The 21,925-nt window shown below is 51.5% G+C and overlaps 1 protein-coding gene across 1 annotated transcript; it reads right to left on the bottom strand.

Annotated features, from left to right (window-relative positions):
- Window positions 1-1,371: 1,371 nt before the first annotated feature.
- LOC111159008 (sarcoplasmic/endoplasmic reticulum calcium ATPase 3-like) lies at window positions 1,372-20,077 on the bottom strand. The gene is given in 20 exon segments (XM_022521370.1): window positions 1,372-1,620; window positions 1,804-1,904; window positions 2,219-2,336; window positions 2,822-2,933; window positions 3,411-3,544; window positions 7,600-7,685; window positions 8,262-8,464; window positions 9,385-9,605; window positions 11,353-11,688; window positions 11,805-12,023; window positions 13,202-13,327; window positions 13,715-13,846; window positions 15,128-15,230; window positions 15,401-15,489; window positions 17,108-17,311; window positions 17,347-17,607; window positions 19,105-19,190; window positions 19,285-19,365; window positions 19,647-19,785; window positions 19,959-20,077. Coding segments are annotated over 20 exon segments (3,042 nt in total). The 5' UTR covers window positions 20,001-20,077.
- Window positions 20,078-21,925: the final 1,848 nt, after the last annotated feature.

The raw sequence follows: 21,925 nt of genomic DNA, 5'->3' as shown, positions 1-21,925 counted from the left end.
CCTTAACACAGAGTGTACAACCTGCCTAGAGTCCGTCCTTGTTCTATCCTCTTTCCTGAACTGTGAGTACACTGCCGCAAAAGGGGGTCCACCTGAAGAAGTTTCACTGAACACAGACTTTCCTATGTTCACCTGTATGGACACCTGAGACTAGGGCCGTATATGCGACTCTTCATGTTTTCAACACAGTCAGTTCACACCCATACAGCCACTCCCTAGAGCAGGGCACCACCCTTTCAAGCCAAGCCTCACCAGGACCATAGTCAACATCTCAGGTTCATGGTGGAGGTGGAGGTGTTGCCCAGAACCAGCTCGCTCTGGGCTGAACTCAGTGTCTGCCCTGAGATCAGCTCCACACAACCCATCAGCCTCCCTGCCTTGCCCCTCCCATGTGTCCTCCATGTTATCCCAGTCCCTTCCATGCTTCCACCCTTCTGTGGTTCTCACTGCCTTGAAGATAATGTCCAGAGTCCTTAATCTGGCATTCAAGGCCCTTTTCACACTCTAGCCTTACTTCTCTACCTTGCACTCTGAGCCCCCAGCCCCACTAGAGATGCCAAACCATGCTGCTTAGCTCTTTCTCCACCAACTTCCATCCTCCCCTTTCAAACCTCTGCTCAGACTTATCGCTTCTAGAAATCAGTTCCAACCCTTGACCCAGCAGGGATTGCTCCTTCCAATCTGATCCATCCTGTTAGGGGCCCCCTCCCAAATCCTCCACCACCCAGCAGCCGGGACTGAACAGTGCCCGAGACACAGCCTCTTCCCCATTGGCTAAGAAATTTTCTAAGTTTTCTTAAGAAAATGTGCTGAACTCCTTGGCAGTTGTGGCTGCTAGGGAAAGCTCTCAAGGAAGACAGAGAAGCTGCCTGAGCTGCCAATGAGGCTTGACTTCTCAGGTGAGTTAGTGCAATCAAGGTTGGTGGGTGGATTTCCTTAGACCACCTCTGTGATTCAGCCAGAAATGTGGAGGCCCTGGGCTCCGAGAATGGAGTTTTCGGTGATTGACCTATTTCACCTTCTTCAGCTCCCTAAGAGTATCCACAGTGAGTGGGTCAGAAAGAACCACACAGGGGGCAAAATGTCTTGCCTTGCTTCCTGCTTCCTCACCCATGTGCTCTAACAATGTCTTGCATTGGCTGAGTACCTACTTCTACCCTCAGGTAAGCCTCTCTGTGTGTGTCTGCTATGGACAGACCTGCGGTGGGCCAGCTTCCCCAGAGAGAGGAGGCTGACTTGTTTTGGCCTCTTTAATAAGATAAAATGTTTGCAGCACCCAGGAGCACTGGCCAGCGTGGGAGATAGGAGCCGATTAATTGCCCTGGCCCCTATGGAATGACAAGCAGGTGATCTATTTATAGACCCTCCAACTCAGACTCCCTCCCGAAGCTGGGACACATCCCTGCCAGAGATGGCCCTCAAGGACCCAGCTGCTACAGGGCAGGCCTTGGCCATTGCTGGGCCTAATCCAGACCCTCCGCAGCAGCCTGGCCTGGGGGCTACTGCCTTGGTTCGCACTCCCAGGAACAGGGAGGTTTTTTTTTTTTTTTTTTTTTTTTTTTTGCCCCTGCTTCTCACTCTAAGCAGCTCTGACAGTGAGAAGATCCTGGCTCCCTCACCCTCGGGAGGTTCAGAATCACCTACTCTCTGAGGCTCCTCTGCCAGCAGGGGTCCCCAGCCTCCCCTGCGACGCTGCCCCCAAACCTGACTGCCATTTTCCCTCCAGTACCAGATTAAGGTAGACCCAGAGCTGTGAGCTCAGAAACAGAGAACCCCCTCTTCTACCCTCCTATGAGGTGACACCAAAGAGGGCAATCCAGTGTGGTCTGGGGTCCCAGAGGTGGTCAGTAGCTGCCCACTCCATGCCCAGGAGACTGTCCTGAGAATGCATGCCTAAAGACAGGCTGGGTTTAGAGGATCTAGAGGCCAAGGCCCAAAGAAGGGTACAGGGGGCCTGGGCACGCAGGGTTGGTGGTGAGTGAGGAGAACGAGGGAGCAGGGCTCTGAGCAGTGCTCTTGGCCATAAGACCCTGCTGATACCACAAGCCCTAGTCACCAGAGCAGAGCCCCTCCTTGTCCTCCACTTGCTGATCCAAGAATACTTCTTTTCCTGGACAGACAGGGAGGCTGCAGCCTGGGAGCAGAGGCAGGCAGGGAGGGGGCAGGGAAGCAGGCTGGAAACAAACAGGGAGGGGAGGTTCTGGAGATTCCCACTCACCATCCATGTGGTTCCGAGACAGGTACTTGAGGGCTTCATCAAGCAGGATGACAGGCAGAGATATCTGGAGCACCACCACCCACTGGCGCCTGCTCAGTGGGGTCACCTGGAAAATAAGCTGCGGCGGGGGGGGGCGTGGTTAAAGGTATGCCCCCACAATCTATCTGCTTCATACACTTGGGCTACAATGGACTCCTCATGAGCAATTTTAAGATGCTCCTTGAGGTCCCACATCCAGGTCTTTGTCTACCCTGGTTCCTCTACCAGAGTGCCTGCCCTCCCCCCCCTCACCCAATTACCAAATCTTCCTGGTCCTGCCTGATAAGTGGGTGGGATTCTGTGCTGGGGAGGAACATAGTCTCCTCCCACCCTGGCATCGGGAGAGTCCCCATAGCAAGAGGTCTTATCCCTGCCTCTTCAGTTTCCCAAATCTGAGGGTCCCCAAGGCACAAGCTGTCTGTACCAAGCATCTTAAGATCTCTCCACTCCCAGTCCTCCATGGAAAAGGGCCCAGAGAGGCCCAGTGACCAACCCAGGGCCAGGCTGTTGCAGGAGGGTTTGGACCCTGTCACAGAAGAAGATTGGGGCAGGGTGGAAACTGACGGGCAGGAGTGGCACCAGTAGGATGAAGAAGTGCATGGACATGGCCACAGCGGCCAGCAGCCAAGGGTTCAGCCAGGGTGGCATCCGCAGCAGCGACTGGTTCTCTGATACACTGCCAAGGGCACAGGGTGCTCACTGCAGGCCCGGATGTGAGCATGCCCTGCTGTGGGCAGCCATCCACCCATGTGGAGGCGTGGGGGTGGCCTGGGCTTCAGCATTTCCCTAATTGGGCCTATAGGTTGGGGCACTTCTGGGAGGCCGGTGTAGCCAGAAGGGGTGGGTCACAGTTATTTGCTCAGCCCCCTGTCCCAGTGGCCTGTCCTAGGGCTTGGATGCCCTTTCTCTGTCCCTCAGACCCAATCTTGGCCCCTCTATTTATTCAGGCCCCGATCATGGCCCTCTTTGTTCCCTAGATCTCAATTCTGGCCCCACTTACTCTCAAAAGCCACTCTGGGACCCTCTGACACTTAGGCCCTAATCCCAACCCCCCTGATCCTCAGACCTGGGCCCTGACTGACCCTCAGTCCCCCAACTTAGGCCTCACTCCCACTCTCTCAGCCCCAGCTCCAGGCCCCTCTACCTAGCCCACCTGTTGAGGGCGTTGCACATTTCAATGGTCACCAGCACAGACAAGGCCATGGTTGTGGGAAAGCGTGACTCAAAGACCTCGCAGTCAATGTCAGCAAAGAGTGGGTTGTCCTTGGAGCACTTCAGGAAGTTCCTCTGAGGGCACCAAGGTGGGGTGGGGTGGGGTTAGGGAAAACAGTGATCAGGGGAGGGGCCAGTGTGTGGGAAGAGGGAAGCCTGGTTCCATCTTCAACCCCCATCTGAGAACATAATACAACCACTGGGCAAAGTGCTGCCATGCGGTGGGCCCAAGGAGGGGCACTGATCAAGGATGGGGCCCAAGGAGGGGCTACATGGTGCTGGAGAAAAAGGCAGGCCATTGTGGGGCAGGGGTATGGAGGGACAGAGGGAGAGCAGCTAGCATTAGGATGGGGAGGACAGAAGAGGGCCCTGGGCTGAGAGGGAGGAGGATATGGGGGCTCTACCCTGAAGGTGCCTGGAATATCGGAGGTGCAGGAGTGGGGGTGGTCACTTACTGGGGCCATGGAATAAGTAAATGTACATGAAAGCCAATTAGCCAAATTGCTTGAATAGAATTCACCTTTGGTGGGTAGAAAAGGCTGCATGTACCCTAATCACTGCTATTAAATAAGATTCCATTTGTATCTCCCTCCATTTCTGCCACTGAAATTGAGCTCTACCAGACTCGCCGTTTGCTTACAATGTGGATTAATAAATTGCTAGGTGCAGGCTTACTACATGGCTTCTTCATAATTAAGAAGAAGATCTCAGGGCTCTATAGAGGATGTGGCCACTGCCGCTGCAGTCCCAGGGGACAGTGTTCTTCCTGTTCATAGACTTCACTTACAGATTCTTCTGTGATAAGATGTTGAGCTGAGGACATGCGTGAGAACTACTCTGTTTTCTTCCACAATACTGGGATGAGTGTGAATGTTTGTAACAGTTAAACAGCTTCCTTCTTCCAATAACATAAATTTGTTCTCTGGACTATCATCTGAACACAGAGATCTTTTCAGCTAAAGGTTTAAAAACTGGATCCACCCTCATAGAGAAATCTATACGATGACAGGCTGTCTGAGCTCCTGTCCAGTAAATAGATCCATTTTCCCACACTTCATAAATATGGGTAAGGTGACTGTCAGCCAGAAGGAGCCGCTAAGACTTTCCTCTTCTCTCTCATGCAGGATGAAAATTTCTAAAAGTCTATGGCTTGGTTAGATTTCTTATTTTAACAAAGAGATGGAGATTCTTGTCTCATTTAAATCAACAGGGAGAGTTTCTCCAAAATCAAGCTCCAGTATTTGGAACAAGTGTATGTTTTTATTTGGCACTGATCATAGAGCAAAGAAAATGTCCTGAAATTTGATTCCACCCAGAGAACAGGAAGACCAAGGGCCACTTCTTATTGTACCACTCTGGTCAGGCCCCACTTTCCCAGATCTTAATGGCCTACACAGACATGTGCATACGAATGCAGTGTACACACCTCCCACTTGAGCCTGTGCAAGCCTGGAGCCTTATGCATGTGCAGGGTGAAAAAAAGACAAACAGGATCATATCGAGATGTTGCTATAGAGAAACGCCCTGCCCATTCAGACCTTCTGGGTTTTTGAGCATTGTGCCCCTGGTCATGAGTCATGGTTTGGCCTCTTGAATTGTTTATTAGAAGGTACTCAGGGCTAGAACTTTGGTCTCATAGGTTCATTGTGAGCCTTGTGGGGGTGGGGGCTTGTTTTCTCTGGGTGACGCCACTGTTCTGCCTACTCCTTCCCTTTGCTTCCCTGGCTATTTCCTATTTACCTTATCCTACATGGGCTTCTCTGTATTTCATTAATATAATTAATACTTACACAATTCTTACTACGTGCCAAATGTTGGTCTAAGCACTTTACAAGAAATCACTCCGTTCATCCTCCTGATAGCCTTATGAGGCTGAGGCGGGGACCATTATTACCCATTTTATAGATGAGGAAACTGAGACATTAAATAGACTGTCCAAAGTTACACAGCCAGTGTGCAGCAGAACTAGGCTCCATGCTCTGTGCTCTTAACCACTCTGCTGCCTTTTGACAGCTTCCTTCAGGAACCAAGAGCGGTTCTAGGCAGTTCTGCTGAAACTCCAACAACCGAAGCTAAAAGTTCTACCTTAGGTCTAACCATTGACCACCTCTAAGTCCCACAGCCACCTATATATTTTTGGCTGAAGATTTTCTTTTGTTTTCTTTTTAAAAATTTTATTTCTTTATTACATTTATTTATTTATTTGATACAGAGAGAGCGTGCACAAGATGGGGAATACTAGGCTGAAAGGAGAGGGAGAAGCAGGCTCCCCACAGAGCAGGGGGAGCCCGATGTGGGACTCGATCCCAGGACCCCAGGATCATGACCTGAGCCGAAGGCAGTCGCTTAACCAGCTGAGCCACCCAGGACCCCAGCTGAAGCTTTTCACCTTAAAATGTGACTGCCACTTCCATGCTCTTCCCAGGTCTTTGTGGGGCCTTGGTCTGCTTGGTGACTGGCATCCAGTCGATGCTTACTAGCCATTTCTTGGCCAGACAGATAAATGAGAAATGGAATAACCTGAAGACAGTTGGTAAGGTGGCACCAATGGGACTGGGGACTAATGAGTAGTGGGTGTGGGGTATGACCTCCAGCTGTCTGGCATGGGTGACCAGGTCAGCAGTAGAGCAGAGATGGGGGTAAAGGAAAGGGATTATTTGGAGAAAGGTGATAGATTTGATTTTGTTAAGTGTAATGGGCCTATAGGACATCCCAGAGGAGATACCCCCTGGATATATGGGACTAGGCTCAGAAGAAAGATCAGGGTGCGGGTGGGCTGTCCTGGGACATTTGAGATCTATTGATAAAGGAGGGTAATAGAGAGAGTGTCAGAAGAAGGCAGAGACAGGATGGTCAGCACACCATTGCTCTATACCTTGCTGCTCCCATAGGAGCTAAATGAGCAGAGGGTGCCTAAGGCTGGCCTGAGTTGTCTTTCTGCCAAGGGCTGGGGGGCATCAGCCTTTGGGATGAGAGTGTGGGCCTGTGCTCTGCACTGCTGCCAGGACGGAGAGCCCACATGCTTGAGGGCTAGTGGGTACCAGGAAAGTGTCCCTGAGCTACCTGTACCTAGATGTGAATACTGCAATAATGCCCGAAATCACAGAGCCTCCCAGGGACGACAGCCAGTGACATGGCAAAGGGTCAGGTACCCCCTTTGAGCTCTTCTATCTACAAGAAGGTAACAAAGACAGGTACAATCAGAGGAAGAAGATCCTAAATCGCTGCAGCTCTCAGCTTTAAATGAAAAATTCACAACTGGCTTTGCTAGATTTGGTGCAAACATTCTTTGAGGTAAAGGAGATGCCCAGGCAGTGGTGCCCAGGTGGCACAGTCAGTTAAGTGCCCAATTTGGTTTTGGCTCAGGTTGTGATCTCAGCATTGTGAGATTGACCCCCGCATTGGGCTCTGTACTCAGCATGGAGTCTGCTTGGATTCTTTTTCCCTTCCCCTCTTCCTCTCTACCCCATGTTTATTCTCTCTCTCTCAAATAAATAAATAAACCTTTAAAAATAAAAAAGGAAATGCCCAGACAGAGGGACAGACTGACAGACAGCTGCTGAGGGGTCTCCTTGCTTGCTTCTAGAGCTATGCTGAGCTAAGCTAGCTCTGTTGTGGGCACCAGCTAACCAGGTGACTTGAAGAGGTCAGTGGATCCCTTTCTCAAGAAGTGTGTTGTTACAGAGGTGGAGGAGGAGCCTGGCAGATTCCTTCCTTCCACTCTCAGTCCCCTTTCTTCGGCCCTCTGCCTGAAGTTTTACATTTCAGGGGTTCATATTTCTGAGCCCTCAATTATTTACAGCCCTCAATTTATCAGGGGTTCCCTGATAAAGGTAAGATACTTCTGCACAGTTATGCCCCTTGCTAGCCCCCTAACCAAATGAATGGGAGAAGGAGTAACCACTTCTCTGGCTCAGGAGCTCGGTTGCTATCTCTAGTAGTTCCCAGTGGCTTCTGAGATCAGCTCCTTAGATGGTGGATGTCTATGTATGTGTATGGGGGTAGGGAGGCACAGCCAAGGCCAACCATGGGGTTACAGATCCCTTTCCCCTGGAACTCCAACAACTACTTGGGCTGTGAGTTCTACCTCAAAAATAATCCCAACATGGTCCCTGGCCGTCCTTGCTTACCAGTTGGTAGAAGGTGACGTGAGGTCCCTTGGCATCATAAAGGAACCACCAGGTGGCGGCAGCCACCATGGCCAGGCCCACGTACACTGCAAGGAGGACAGGAGGAAACTGGCTATAGTGGCTAGCTGTGGTTTTCTGGCAACCATTTCCCTTTCCTAATAATCACCTGAATTTCCTCTGTCAGGGAACCACCTTCTCCCTCTCTGAGCCCCGTGGTTTGCAAGCACCTGTCCCTAGTAACAATGGTGGGCCCCGATTGGCAATCAGCATCTGCCACACCCCTGGCCATGGTGATTAGCTAGGAGATAAGCACGTGACCCAATGTGGGCCAAGAACGGGCCTGAGACTTTTATCATATTACTGAGGGATAGCTCTCTCTTCTGTTGAATTTGGGTTATAATGGAGTAAACATGAGGGCTACAGCTGCAGCAGCCATCCTTCCATTCCAAGGGGCACCTGCCTAAGCATGGAGTTGAGGCAGAGCCAAAACGTGCCAACAAACTGAGGCCTGGATCCAGCCATACCTGAGGCATGCACTAGTCTTTCCCATTGGATGAGTCCACAATTTCTTTTGGCATAAGACAGGCTCAGTCATACTATCTGTACTTTGCAAGCCTAAATGATAGAAACTCTCAAGAAACTCCACTGAGGGCCCCACTCACCTCCAATAGCCAGATATCGAAAAAAGAGCCAGCCACTGATGAGGGCCTCATGAGGGTTTCTTGGCAGCTTCTCCATGATGTCCAGGTCTGGTGGGTTGAAGCCCAGGGCTGTGGCAGGTAGAACATCTGTCACCAGTTTCACCCAGAGCAGTTGCACAGGGATCAGGGATTCCGGGAGGCCCAAAATTGCCGTGAGGAAGATGCTGGAACCAGAGTCATAGGCTCTAGTCCCCAGCAACTGGAAGGTCCTGCTCCTACTCATACCCCAGGCTGGGAAGCTCACCTACTGTCTCCACAGGAACCCCATCTCACTTTGCTAGTTCTGATGTGGGTGCATGGTCCTGCCACACACTCAGTCACTCCTGCTCCCAATCTCAAGTCTGGAGCCTGGACAAATCTGCTCTTTAGGCCTCTCCTCTTTAAGCCATAACTCCTTTAGGGCATGTATGCATGTGGACAACACATGCCTAGGTACATACACAGGGTTTTTTTTTTTTTTTTCAGACAGGAGCAAAACTTAGCACAGGCCACACAATCACACAAACACAAGAACCTAGATGCTTATCTGGATATGTAGAGATGGCAGAATTCACATGTGTCCAGGCAAACATGTGCTCACCATTCCCCATAGGCATCTCTCACATATGAACCCAAGAATGTACAAATTATATACTGGCACAAATCCTCTGTGCTTATACGTATGCCCAAAGATTTACAAAAGCACACATGCACATGTGTACACACACTTTTCACTTGGGTACACACACATCATGCTCACACTCAGCTGTGTGCACACATTCATGTACACATGTAAACACATTACTGCCCTGAAGAGCAGCTAGTTCTCACATCTTGCCAACTCTGAATGTAGGAATTATGGCTAGAGGGATGATAGGGGACTTTTTAGGCACCTCCTTGGGGGCTGGAGTACGTACACCAAGACCTCTGGAGGAATGATGAGGAGCTCCTGCCCCTGCCCTCTTTGAGGTGAGATCCTAGAAGGCCCCAGCCAGAGCAGGATATGTGTCCCTCAATCCCTATAGCCCCATCCCAGGATCAGGCATTTCCCTTGGTGACCTAGAGCTGGTCCAGAAGGCTGGGAAGAGGAAATACAGGGCCTCACCAGACAACGTCGGCTACATTGGAGGAGATGAGGTAGCGGATGAATTGCTTCATGTTGTTGTAGATGGCCTGGCCCTCCTCCACTGCAGCCATGATGGAGGCAAAGTTGTCGTCTGATAGCACCATCTCGGCTGCTGACTTGGCCACAGCTGTGCCAGAGCCCATGGCAATACCAATCTCTGCTTTCTTCAGAGCTGGGGCATCATTCACCCCATCTCCAGTCTAGGGGCCAAGTTAGGTAGGATCATGCCTAAGGAACTTCACTCTCCTTCCTTGACCTCTCTCAACTAAGCCTATCCCCAAACCCAGGAGATGTCCCCAAGGAAGCAGACAGCTGAATAGAAAAATGGTGAGGTTGAAAATGAACTTAGAGATTGGGCTGGGGATGAGGCTTAAGGGAAGGCAAGGGTTGCAGACCAGCACAATTTTGAAGAGGAGATCAGTTTGAATGTTCTCATCTTCCTGGTGAGGTGGATTTGGGAAATAAGGTGGATCTCTGATCATGGTGGAGATGAAATTCAGGTTGGATGTGGTACAGAAGATGAAATTGAGGTTCAGGACAAAATTAAGGTTAAGTCAAGGATGAGGTCTAGGCTGTGGCTCATTTAAAGGACCAGGTAAGCGTGATAGCTAAGGTAAAGTTTGGAGCCAAGGTGAAGGTCAAGGTCAACAATGGACTCAGGTTCAAAACTAAAAATTAGACTAAGGTAAAGGTCAAGTCAAAATCGGATGCCAAATCAAGGTTATGGTCCACATCAGGAGTGATGTCATAGTCAAGGTTGGAGATGCAATCAAGGTCAAGATTAGAGGCCATTTAAAGTTGAGGTCTACATAAAATATTGGGTTAGGGGTCAAGATCAATGTCAAGGATCAGGTCAGGGTGCAGGTCAAGACTGCAGCCCATGACAGGGTTGAGCTCAAAGTAAAAATCAGATTAAGATGGTCAAGTTCAAGGTCAGGAACCAAGTCAACATGAAGGTCAAAAATAAAGTCAAGAACCAGGTTAAAACTGTAGTCAAGATTGATGACCAACTCAGTGTCAAGGTCAAGACTGGGTCACAGGTTAACATTAAAGTCAAGATGAAGGAGTGGGGGTGAACATCAACAGAGGCTAGGTCAGGAGTGAGACTGGGGTCAAGAATCAAGACAGTGTTGCGAATAGGTCTGTAATCAAGAATGAGACAAAAACTGGGCCCAAACAAAAGGTCCATCCAAAGGTGAATGGATAAATTGTGGTTATATTTACATGGTGGAATGCTACTAATGATAAAAAAAGCAGTCATCTACTGATACCCAAAAAACATGGATAAATTTCAGAAGAAAAAAGCCAGACACAAGAGTGCATACTATATGATCCCATTCATATGAAAATCGAGGACAGGCAATTTATGGTGAAAAAAATGGCCTGTTGTGAGAGGGGAGCCCGATGGGGAAGGTACATGAGGGAACTTCTTGTGTCCGTAGTAATGTTCCTCATCTTGATAATGGTTTGGATGACATGCAAAGGTGTGTCTGCACTTATCAAAACACATCAAATGAATGATATGCTCAAGATTGTGCATTTTATTGCATGTAAGTTTTGCCTCAAAAAGGAAAAAAAATAGAACCACAAAAAAATGCTCCTCTCTAGAGCATGCATTCTAAATTATGTGAGGGTGAAGTGTACTGACATCTGCAACTTACTTTGAAATTTATTTAAGAAAAGATGGATTAAAGTTGGATAGATGGGTAGGTATTTGCAAAGCAAATAGAACGTTACTTGTAGAATCTAGATCATAGATATTACAGGTGTTCACTATAAAACTATTTTCACTTCTCTCTGTGTTTGAGATTTTTTTGTAATAAAATGTTTGAAAAAATAAGAATGAATCAGAGGCAGAGGTTGTATGGGTTGCTCTTGCTAAGCTCCATGGCCAGTGTTCCCTCCACACCTCCCCACCTCCACTAGGCTCCCATCTTGTGGCCTCACCATGGCAGTGATCTCGTTAAAGGACAGTAGGTTCTCTATGATCTGGGACTTGTGCACGGGTTCTACACGGGCAAAACAGCATGCTGTGCGACAGGCATGGCGCTGCTGCTCAGGGCTGAGGTCATTGAACTCGCGACCTGTGTAGACCTTCCCTACCACATCCTCTGTGTCCCCGAAGATGCCAAGTTGGTGGCAGATGGCCACAGCTGTGCCTTTGTTGTCCCCTGTGATCATGACCACACGGATGCCAGCTTGGTGGCAGCGTGCAATGCAAGCAGCCACCTCAGGCCTTGGGGGGTCCAGCATGCCCACACACTCCACAAAAGTCAGGTCCATCTGTAGGGAGGGAGCATATGCAAGTGGGGTCTGAGCCCATGCTCAACCTCCTACCTACCCAGCCTTTGCAGGGAGACACACAGCTCCCAGCCCAGGGGCTCTGCTTTGCCACCCACCTTGTACTGCACAAACTTGCTGCAGTCATCCAGCTGCATATCCTCCTTCCATGGGGGTGCATCCCGAATGGCCAGCGCCAGGCAGTGCAGTGTGTCTGAGCCTGAGCCCCAGTCCCGAATCTTGGCCAGGATTTGCTCCCTGGAGGTGGCATTCAGAGGTACCGTGTGGCTTCCCACTCGGACTGAGCTGCAGCACTCAATCACACTCTCAGGAGACCCCTGTATCATGGGGGAGGGGAGAGGCAACTCTGTCAGTCAGGACCCCTTCCTTCCCCTCTTGCCCAACTGAGGAAGTTGAGGCCCAGGAATGGGAAAAGGCCATCCAAGAGTACACAAAGTGAGATAAGGACCAGATTCCATTCTTTGAAAGTTCAGAGTGAGAACCAAGGGGACCTCACTGTGAGGAAACCCAAAAGGAATGGGGGTTGTGGCTGACCATTGGATGGCACCCTCCCCCTACCAACTCAAGGCTGAGAAGGTCTGCTGCAGCATTTAGAGAGGTGGGGATAGAACTGGCAGCCCTCCTACAGGCACTGCCACACTGCCAATCCAGTACTGCTGGGATCCCAACTCTGTAGGGGTCTCAGCAACGGGAGGCAGGCTGAGCCCTGCCTGGGCACCAGAAATAGAGCCATGCTGAAGGTGTGGCTCTGGGAAGGTATTCTTGGGGGTGACAGGTTCCTCAGCAGCCTTGGAGTCTCACCTTGGGGTCTTGCTCCTATTCTCACCTTGGGAATAGCTTCTGAATGCTCCATCAATGCCTCCTCCCTCTCCTCCAAAGAGCACCCCAAATGCTAAGTTTTCAAAGTGGCCTGAGATCCCAATACAGAAGACTTTTCATTTCAAAAGGGGTTAGGACCTCCATTTCATTGTGAAGTTAGGGCTGTCATTCCTACTTCAGGTTGAAAAGCAGTGAGAGGCCCTGCGATGGGCAGAAGTCTAGATGAGAAACTTCCCTCCCTAGGACTCAGTTTCCAGAACATGTAGCACCAAAGATGGGCACCAACTACCTCAATACCCCATTCAGAGGTGAAAGCCTTCTGAGACCTTCCAGCTTAATCTTGCCATTCAGATGGGGAGACTGAGGCCCATGGAGGAGCATAGGAGACCCCAAAGTCATGTGACAAGGCAATGCTTCTCAGTCTAGAGCTGGGACCATGGTGAGTGGCAGGCCTTGGTGCCTGGCTCTGGCTTTATCTCCACCAAGACTGGATCCTGTCCCCATTTCCCCATGGCGGGCTGACCACCCTCGTTCCAGATTCACTGCTTTGACAATGGGCCTCACACCTCCCTCTGTCCCCCATAATTATAGTCACTAGCTCGTCAGAGGATTGAAGATCAGCTCTCCCAGGGACTCCTCATGCACAGAAGCTCCAGGCCAGTTAGGCAGTTCCCACCTTCACAAACATCTTGCTGCCCTGGGCCGCCAGGCCAGGGCTAGTAGGTATGCAGTATACGGACATGGACTTTCTGTCTCAGGAGAACTCCAAAGTAAACTCCTTCTGCATCAGCTGCTTGATGACCTATAGGGGTCAGAAGGGTCAGGATGTGAGGGGCAGAGCCAGGAGCCCTAACTGCTTTCTTTCCAGCTGCCTGGAAAAGAGCCTCTTGTTCCCTGTGGGATGGTGTCTATCCCTTCTCTCATCCTGACATTTGAGCCCCCATCTCCCTCTTCAGCCTAAGAAATGCCACAAGGTTGTCACTTCCTGACCATGCTGTGCACTTCCCAACTCTGGGTCCTTGCCCATACTCAGTCTTTTCCTTTCTTTTCTCTCTAGCCAAGTCTTATTAGGGTCTGAGGTCCGTCCTCCTCCCAGAGACCTCCCAAGACCTTGTCCTTTTCTGTTTCTTCTCTAGATGCCCAGAAGCCCAGCTACAAGGCCTGCGGCTGGAGCCCTCACTCTGCTCACCCCATTGCAGGCGCTGGCTCGCTTCACCAGCAATAGGGCCTATAGGTTGGTGTCAAACACATTCATTTTCTCCACCAGGCAAGTCAGAGCCATCTCTGTGGCCTCTCCCACCTTCTCATACATGCCCTTAGCCTGGTGGGGCCCAGAATACAGGGTGTGAATAGCAGGGTCTCCTCCAGGGGACCCCCAAGCCTTACCTCCCACTCACTCCCTGACCCCTGGAGCTCCCTTTACCACAGTTACCTCTAACCTCCTTTGCACCAAGCCAGTGGGGCCCTTCCCAGTCCAGCTGACATGGGGTCTGAGTAGTGTCTGACACTGAGACTTTCCTTCCCTTCTGACCATGCCGCGCCCCCTGCCCACCCAGGCATCAGTAAACATGGATCCTTCCTGCCATCCATCTCTCTCTCCGCAGGCTCCTTCTCAGCCTCCTTCCCCAAATTCCCCACATTCCTCTTTCTAGACTCTGCTGTCCAGGCCCTGCTCCTTCTCTCCCACCTTTTCTTCCTGAGGCCTCATATACCCCATGCTTCCCCACTTTTCATGTGCTTGACTTCCAGTGCCCAGCCTGGCAGTGACATTTCCCTTGAACTCCAAGCCCACATATCTAACTGCTGCCTGTTGGACTTGGTTCCTTAGTGACCCTCAAGTCACCTCCCCTTCTCCCTATATTTGCCACTCCAGTGACTGTCCCAGCCAGGACAGCAACCAGGAGGTACCCTCTCTCTCTTTCACCTACCTAGTCACCAAGTCACATCCTAAATCTCTAACCCAAGCTTTCTTCCCTTTCCCTGAAGCCCTAGCTAACAACTCTCTGACCTGGAGGACCACACAGGGGCTCCTGAATCCAGTCTTGCCCCGTCTGTTCCATCCTCCACACAGAAGCTCAGGTGATCTTTTGTTAATGCAGTTCTGACCATATCACTTCCCTGCTCAAAACCACTTGGTGGCTGTCTACTGCCTTCAGCTTATTATGGAACGTGATTTGGTCTGGTCAAGTCCTTTCCCCAGGCAGGAGTATCTTCATGCATGTTCCATTCCATTGCTCCAGCAGCAGGTAAGGGCATTTACTGCCTACATCACATCAGGTTATGACTTGTGGGACTTTCCTGGGCTGTGTCTTCTAATTTAAACACCCTCTCTAGTCCTATTTCCCAAATCTTTTCCTCTAGACACCCTGGCACTACAGTCCTTTACATTAGTCTTCCACAGCCCAAGAGCCCTAGGGAACAGCTTCAAAGCCAGTGTGCAAAAGGAGGGGCAGCGGGGGTGTTCAGGGGTGGCAGTGTTCCTGGGGTGTGGCACTCCAAAGGGGCAGGGACTGCCAATCCTGGGAGTTTTGAGACTCTGGGAGAATGGTCTGTCCTGGGCACCTGGACACTAGTGAGGTCACAGAAGAGAGCTGGGTCCCACCTCACTGTAGTCCAGCGCTGAGTCATTGCACAGGGCATATATCATCGCCAGCTCCACCAGCCCATCGAATTGCCCACAGCGCACGAGCCACTCCTCCTGTCTCCTGTGGGGCTGGGTCTTGGTACAAGGGCATTTGTCCCCATCCCTGGGAGGTGCATGGCCTCTCGGTCCCACCCCAGGAAGTCTTGCCCACTCACAGCTCTCTGAGCTCTCTGGTGTAGCCCAGGTCACCGGGGAACCCTGCCCACCTGCAACCCCTTGGCCAGCACTCACACTTCACCTTCTGGGGCATAATTGGTGCCTGAGATGGTGAACTCGTGCAAACGGCAGGAGCCTGCTTCAGCCTCAGCTACCACGAACATCTGGGGAGCACAGAGGCATGCTTAGGCAAGCCCTCACCTCTCTCCTCTTTGGGCAGCCACTCTGAATAAAGCCTGACCCAAGGTGGGGTCCTCTGGGCCCCTAAAGAAGCTGTTGGCCTTCCCTCCTGCCAAGGTCTGGAAGAGTTGGGTTCAGGCCAAGGCAGGACCTCTGCTCTGGACCCCTGAGGGGTATATGGCAGATTCTTCAGTGTCCTGGATGGAGCCCTCACATGGGGTAGGAAGCCTGGATCCTTGCCCATTTTGTCATGTGACTCCTGGCTGAGCACCTGAGCTTTAGTTTCTCCACTGGTAACAGGAGAAGAGAGTGGGATCCGAGTATAGCTGCCCCTCTTTTCCCCTTGAAAGGATGAGTTCCTGGCCTCTAAGGGTGGAAACCCACATACTGCTCTGAGACACAGACTCCTGCCCAAAGGTGTTCTCAGACAGCGAGCTCTTGCCTACAGGGCCTGCTGGGTCACCCAGCCATTACCTGTGCACCTCAGTGTCAGGGCTTTACCCCTCCCAGGGTGGCCCATTTTCTTGCCTGAAAGCCAGCTTTACCAAGGAGATAATTCTTGTTTCCTAGAAATTGCCTTGGTGTACATTTCCAAGTCAATGGCCAGCTCAGCACACAGTAGGTGCTCAACAAATGCCCCTTCTTTCGTGCTCCCCTCCCTACTCCTGAGGGGACTGGAGAGAAGCCCTCCAGCCAGCATACCTCCTGAGAAGTCAAGTTTCTTCGGACCCCTCCCAGCAAGTAATGCCTCTACAACTTCCCTGTAGTATGTTTTTCAAACCTTTATTTTAATGAAGGAACACTCTGTTCCAATGAAGTCCTCCTAGAGATTTTACAGGTCAGGGGACGCAGAATATAAAACTTGCTTGTGCCCCTTCCCCTGTGGCAGGGCTTCCTTCCCCTTCCCCAAGGTTTTGGGCTTCAAGGTTTTGGATACAGAGTCTGAGTTTCCCAGTGGGCAGATCATGGGAGCAGAGGTGGAAGAAGAATGACTGGGCATCTAAGAGGGGTGGGAAACCCACAGCATTCACCACTACCCACCCACCCCTCTGCCCCATAGGCCTACTGGAGTTTCAGCCAGAATGCCTGGAACATACAGGCAACAAGCCCAGGATCTGGAATTGAAGGCCAGGAAATGAATAATTCCTTTCCCAGCCCTGCCCAGGTCACTGGTGCTGGCATATCTGGTGACTGGTGACAGGCATCAACTGTGGAGTGATGGAGGAGCGGGACAGAACTTGGTTGGGTCCAGGCCCAGCTTGGCTCAGATGCCAAGGCTGTAGTTGACCCTCTGCAGTATCCTTTATGGTTGTCTGTCCAAGCTTGCATACCCAAACTTCAGATGAAGAAACTGAGGTTCACAGACAATGACCTGCCAGGGCCGTACAGTGACATCTGGGTCCTAGTGATACTCATCTGGCCAGACCTTGCTGCTCTGCCCCATGAAAAACTGGATCTGCTCCCCACCTTGCGGGCAGCCCACAGGTTCTCTCCTCCATCCCCTGCCAAAAAGGAGTTGGAGGAAGCCCCAAGAAGGAGTTCAGCCTGCTGAGCATCACACAGCAACACCAGTGGGACCCCAAGCTGGCTGCAGCCACTGACCTGGCACACAGACATCTGGTTGGTGGTGAGGGTGCCTGTCTTGTCAGAGCAGATGACGGAGGTGCAGCCCAGGGTCTCCACAGATGGCAGGCTCCGCACAATGGCATTCTTGTGTGCCATACGCCATGTGCCCAGAGCCAGGCATGTAGTGATAACAGCCAGGAGGCCCTCAGGGATGGCGGCCACCACCAGGGCCATGGCAATCTTGAAGTAGTAGATGGCGCCACAGAGCCAGGAGCCACCAAGTAGTAGATGGCGCCACAGAGCCAGGAGCCACCATGGGCCGGGTTGGCAAAGTGGCCAATGTTGATGACCCACACAGCCACACAGATCACAGAGATGGCATGGGATAGTTGCCGCCCAAACTCATCCAGCTTGTGCTGCAGTGGCGTCTGCTCTGGCTAAACTGCCACCATCTGGCTCTTGATCTTCCCCAGCTCTGTGTGCAGGCCTGTGGCCACTGCCATGCCCAGGGCCTTCCCTGATGCAATGTTGGTGCCCTGGCCAACAGAGAGACAAGGAGGGCTGCTTAGCATCCCAGCAGGGGCCTGGGACCCCTTGACCTCTTCAGGCTACAATAGCATTCCTATCCCCCTACTTGGCTTGTTTTTTTCTCCATGTCACTCAATGCTCCCAGGCTTATGAAGCTATCTAGTGCTAAGCCGTGGCTGTCATCCCCATGACAGTGTTAGCTCCATGAAGGCAAGGACTTGGTTCAGCACTGTATCCCCAGTGCGTATCATGAGGCCTGGCACATGAAGCACTGGACCAATACAGACTATGTGACCGACTAGCACAGCACAATACCAACCTATAAAAATGTGATTTGTAAAAAGCCAACGTGGCCACATGGGAGTGCCAGGCTGACTGTGATCTAGGTAAATGATCTGTAAATATTTGCTGAAGAATCCAGAAAATCTGAGCTTAAGTCCATCCACTCCCAAGGCCCGCATAAAATCCCTAAGTCCCGGTAAAAAGGCTACTTAGCCTTGAGCTTCTGTGTCCTCTTCTATAAAATGGTTCAAGAAAGGAGCTGCTCCAAGGAGGCTAATGACGTGGTACCCTTCAGAAAGGTGCCCTGTGCTGAGGCTGGAGAAAAGGTAGGGACCTCTCGTAACCTCAGCTTCTCTTCCTTAGTCCTGAGCAAAGAAACTTCCATTCCCCCATGCCTCCACCCACTTGCAAGCCCCTCAGCCAGGAAATAATCTGCAGTTAGCCAGAGCGTCTTCCTTAGAAAGCTGCCTAGTGACAGGTGCTGATGCTTGATCTTGCCTTGTAGAGTCCCCTCCCCACTTCAAAGCAGCTTGTCTAAGGCTTCCATACATCTAAGCAGTGGGGGGTCTCCTTAAGAACTCTGGGTGAATATTGTTTTCTCCATTTCTGTCCGCTTCTGGGGATGTTTTCTAGCCTTATAACTTGGTGCCCTGGGCCATGGCCAAATGGCCTGACCCATCCTTGTGGCTTCCGTGTTCAGCTTCAGGTTGTTTCTGGGCAGCTTATAAGCATCAGTGCTCTCTCTGAGGCCCCAGAGGCCTATCATGCCCACCAGCGCTGAGCTGGTTTTCCCATCTGAGAAATGGACTCCACCACTTTGGCAACCCTTATCACTAGAGGAATCTCCATTGGGTGATTATAGGCTAGCTCTGTCCCTCTCCAGCTTAAAGCAGGATAAGCCTAGCAGGTAAGAGGAAAAGCTCTGGAGTCAGAATGTCTGAGTTCACATCCCAGCTCTACCATTCACTGGCTGTGTGACCTGGAAAATACAAATAACAAGAGTACTTATTTTAAAAGCACCGTGAGGACTAAATATACGTAAAGGGCTTAGAACAGTCGCAGGCACACAGCCTTGAGTAAACATAAGCTGTTACCAGTACTATAAATTTGTACATATTGTCAATAATTGATTATGTTCATTCTTGTAGGGCTTTAACTGATTGAATGTTAAAGTTTTTACTATCAGTGTCCAGACAAAGGCCCAAGCCATCCCAGGAACTTGCAGAGAATAGCATGTTCTTCTTGTCCTGGTTCACAGCTCTGGGATCTAGGATGGCATCTGTGTGCTTGGTGACAGACATGGATTCACCTGGTCATGGAATCAGAAATGGGAAACCCTACATGAAGACACCCCCATGCCTGGACCTGCTCAGCCCTGCTCAGCCCTGGTCTCTGGGCCTCACCTGTCAGGATGGACTGGTCCACTCTCAGGGTGGTGGACTTGATCTTGATAAGGCGGAGGTCAGCGGGTACTTTGTCTCCCACTGTGGAGAGAGTGGCTGAGTGTGGCTTTGGGCACCACCCCTTGGCAGAGCCAGGAGGACTGCCAGGAACCAAGAGTGAGAGGTAGGGGCCTAGGCTATGATCCCTGAGATAGACGCTGCTCCTTCACTCACAGTGTCCTGATCTGTCCAACGAGGTTTTGGCTGAAGAGCTTTGGAAGGATCCCACAGCTCCCTGCTCTGTGTATATAGCCAGAAAAATGGGAGTATAGAGAGGGAAGGGCTCACCAGCATCACATAATGGAAAGACACCCCCAGTGTACCTGCCACCTCTACAATGTCTCCAGGGACGATGTCCTGGGCGCGGACCCTCTGCACACCTTTGCGGTCTGAGCAGATCACCTTGCCCATCTCAGGCTCATACTCCTTCAAGGCCTCAATGGCACTCTCAGCATTGCGTTCCTATAGAACAGGAGGCAGGTAGGTGGTCTGCCCTCACTGGCCCTTGCAGGCTGACCCCTTAGAATGACATCCCTGGGGCCAGGGATGGAGCTGCAGGACTCTTAACACCAAGTGGCGGTCACATGGAACAGCCAGGACACCTGAAGGCCCAGGCCCACCTCTGTGCCTCCCACCTGCCATATGCCCACGATAGCATTGGCCACAAGGATCAGCATGATGACCAGGGGCTCCACGAAGGCTGTTGTGGTTTCTTCGCCCTCTTCGAAGCAGGCCAGGACCCATGGAGTCAGAGCTGGTGAGCTGGGGTTCTTCTGTGGCCCAGGGGCTGCTCTCTATTTCCTTTATACCCTGGGTCTGCTGCCTCCTGCCTTGGAAGACATAGCCCTGGGGAGGCCTGGGCTGGGAGAAGGCTGCACTGAGGCCTTGGTTTATCTGTAGGTAGTGACTGCCACCATTCATGCCCCACCCAGCCAACTTTCAGGATGTGGGGCAGTTGTACAGCTGGAGGTCTCTCTGCCTAGTTGTGGTTTTCCAAGTTTGATGCCAGACTGGCAACCACAGTATCCCCTGGGAACTTGCTAAAAACACAATTCTCAGGGCCTATCCCAGTCTTCCTGTGTAAGAAACTTTGACGTGAGGCCCAGCAGTCTGTGTGTTAGCAAACCCAGGTGCTCCCGCTACAGGCTCATTTTGAAGTCCATCGGCCAGAGAGGCATAACTCCAACCAGAACCCAGGCCTAGAGGTAGAATACCTGGTTAAAGTCCTGTTCCCACCTCTTGGCCCAAGTGGGTACTTCTCACTCCCTTCCACAGGTCTCAGAGTGTCCATCGAACTGTGGAGGGGTGCTGACACCATTTTAGCTAAGCTGTTATAAGGCACCTGCACTGACAGGCTTTTTTCTCTGTAAGAGTCATCAGTTTCCACAAGAACAGTTGCCAGGAAGGCCAGACACAGCTGGCTGGGCCCCTGCTTCCCTGCACTCCATGTCACCAACATGAGGTCTCCTCCCCAGGCCCTGCTGGGCACAGGGCCAAGAGCAGGAACTGCATCCACTCTCAAGGTGGCCATTTCCCTGCATTACCTTTGGATTTCTGCTGCTCAGCCATCAGTGACAAGTACTGTTCCACCTCCCCATGGTCCAGCAAGGTCCAGGAGGGGTTCAGGCAGTAAGAATGGGGGAAGGGCAAAAGGAAAGCAGCCACAGACAAGCTGTAAGAGGTTAAGACCCAAATTCTTCTGTGGGGCACTGGGAGCCATGGAAGGGGCTCTCCACGAGGGATAATTTGGCAATATCTGGAGACTTTAGACTGTCACAACTGGGCGGTACCACTGGCATTGGTGGGTAGAGGTCCAGAATGCTTCTGAATGCTTCTAAATATTCCCGAGCTCATAGGACAGCCTCCAGACAAAGAATTATCTGGTCCAAAATGTCAACAGCGCTGTGGTTGAGAAAGCTTGCCCTAAGACGGGGAGGGGCAGGGATCATACATGTGCTTCTGAAAGCTCACTCTGACAGCCAGAGTGGAAGGGGACAGATGGGAGCAGTCCAGTGTGTAGGGGGCAGGCTTTGAGGGTTCAGGCAAGGGAAGCTGAAGTCTGAGCAAGGAAGGGGATGGGTAGAGGCCCAGGGATGTCCATGGCTGAGAGAACAGACCTCTGGTTCAGAGTCTGGGCCTCTGAGCACTGCCCCAACCTTGCTTTCCCTTCCAGGATTTCTGATGCTGTGTGATGAGGCCTTACTTAAGAAGGAGACCAGGGCAGCCAACAGCAGGATGCACACCAGGAGATCCTCAAACTGTTTCAGCACCAGCTCCCACAGGGACTTCCCTGAGAATCGGAGCACCATGTAAACCTTGGGTCCCTTACCAACTGACCTACCCTCATTCAGAGCTGGGACCACCTAGGAGACTACCTGGCCCACTCCCTCCCTACCATTCAAAGAGCAAGAGCCTGAGGCCTTAGAGGCATAGGTGGGTGATACTGGTGGGGGGTGCGTGTCAGCAAATCCTCACTCTGTTGGGGAGAGGGAGGGACACAACCCGAGAGTGAATGGCTCAAGGCCTTGCAGCCCGCCCTGGCCCAAGACTCACCTTCCTCAGTTGGGAGCTCTGCAGGATCCAGGCAGCCACAGAAGCCATG

Source organism: Enhydra lutris, unplaced genomic scaffold, assembly GCF_002288905.1.
Source record: "Enhydra lutris kenyoni isolate GAN:26980312 unplaced genomic scaffold, ASM228890v2 scaffoldscaffold66, whole genome shotgun sequence".
Taxonomy (NCBI): domain Eukaryota; kingdom Metazoa; phylum Chordata; class Mammalia; order Carnivora; family Mustelidae; genus Enhydra; species Enhydra lutris.
The sequence above is the reverse complement of the archived record's forward strand: the minus strand, read 5'-3'. Positions and strand labels throughout refer to the sequence as shown.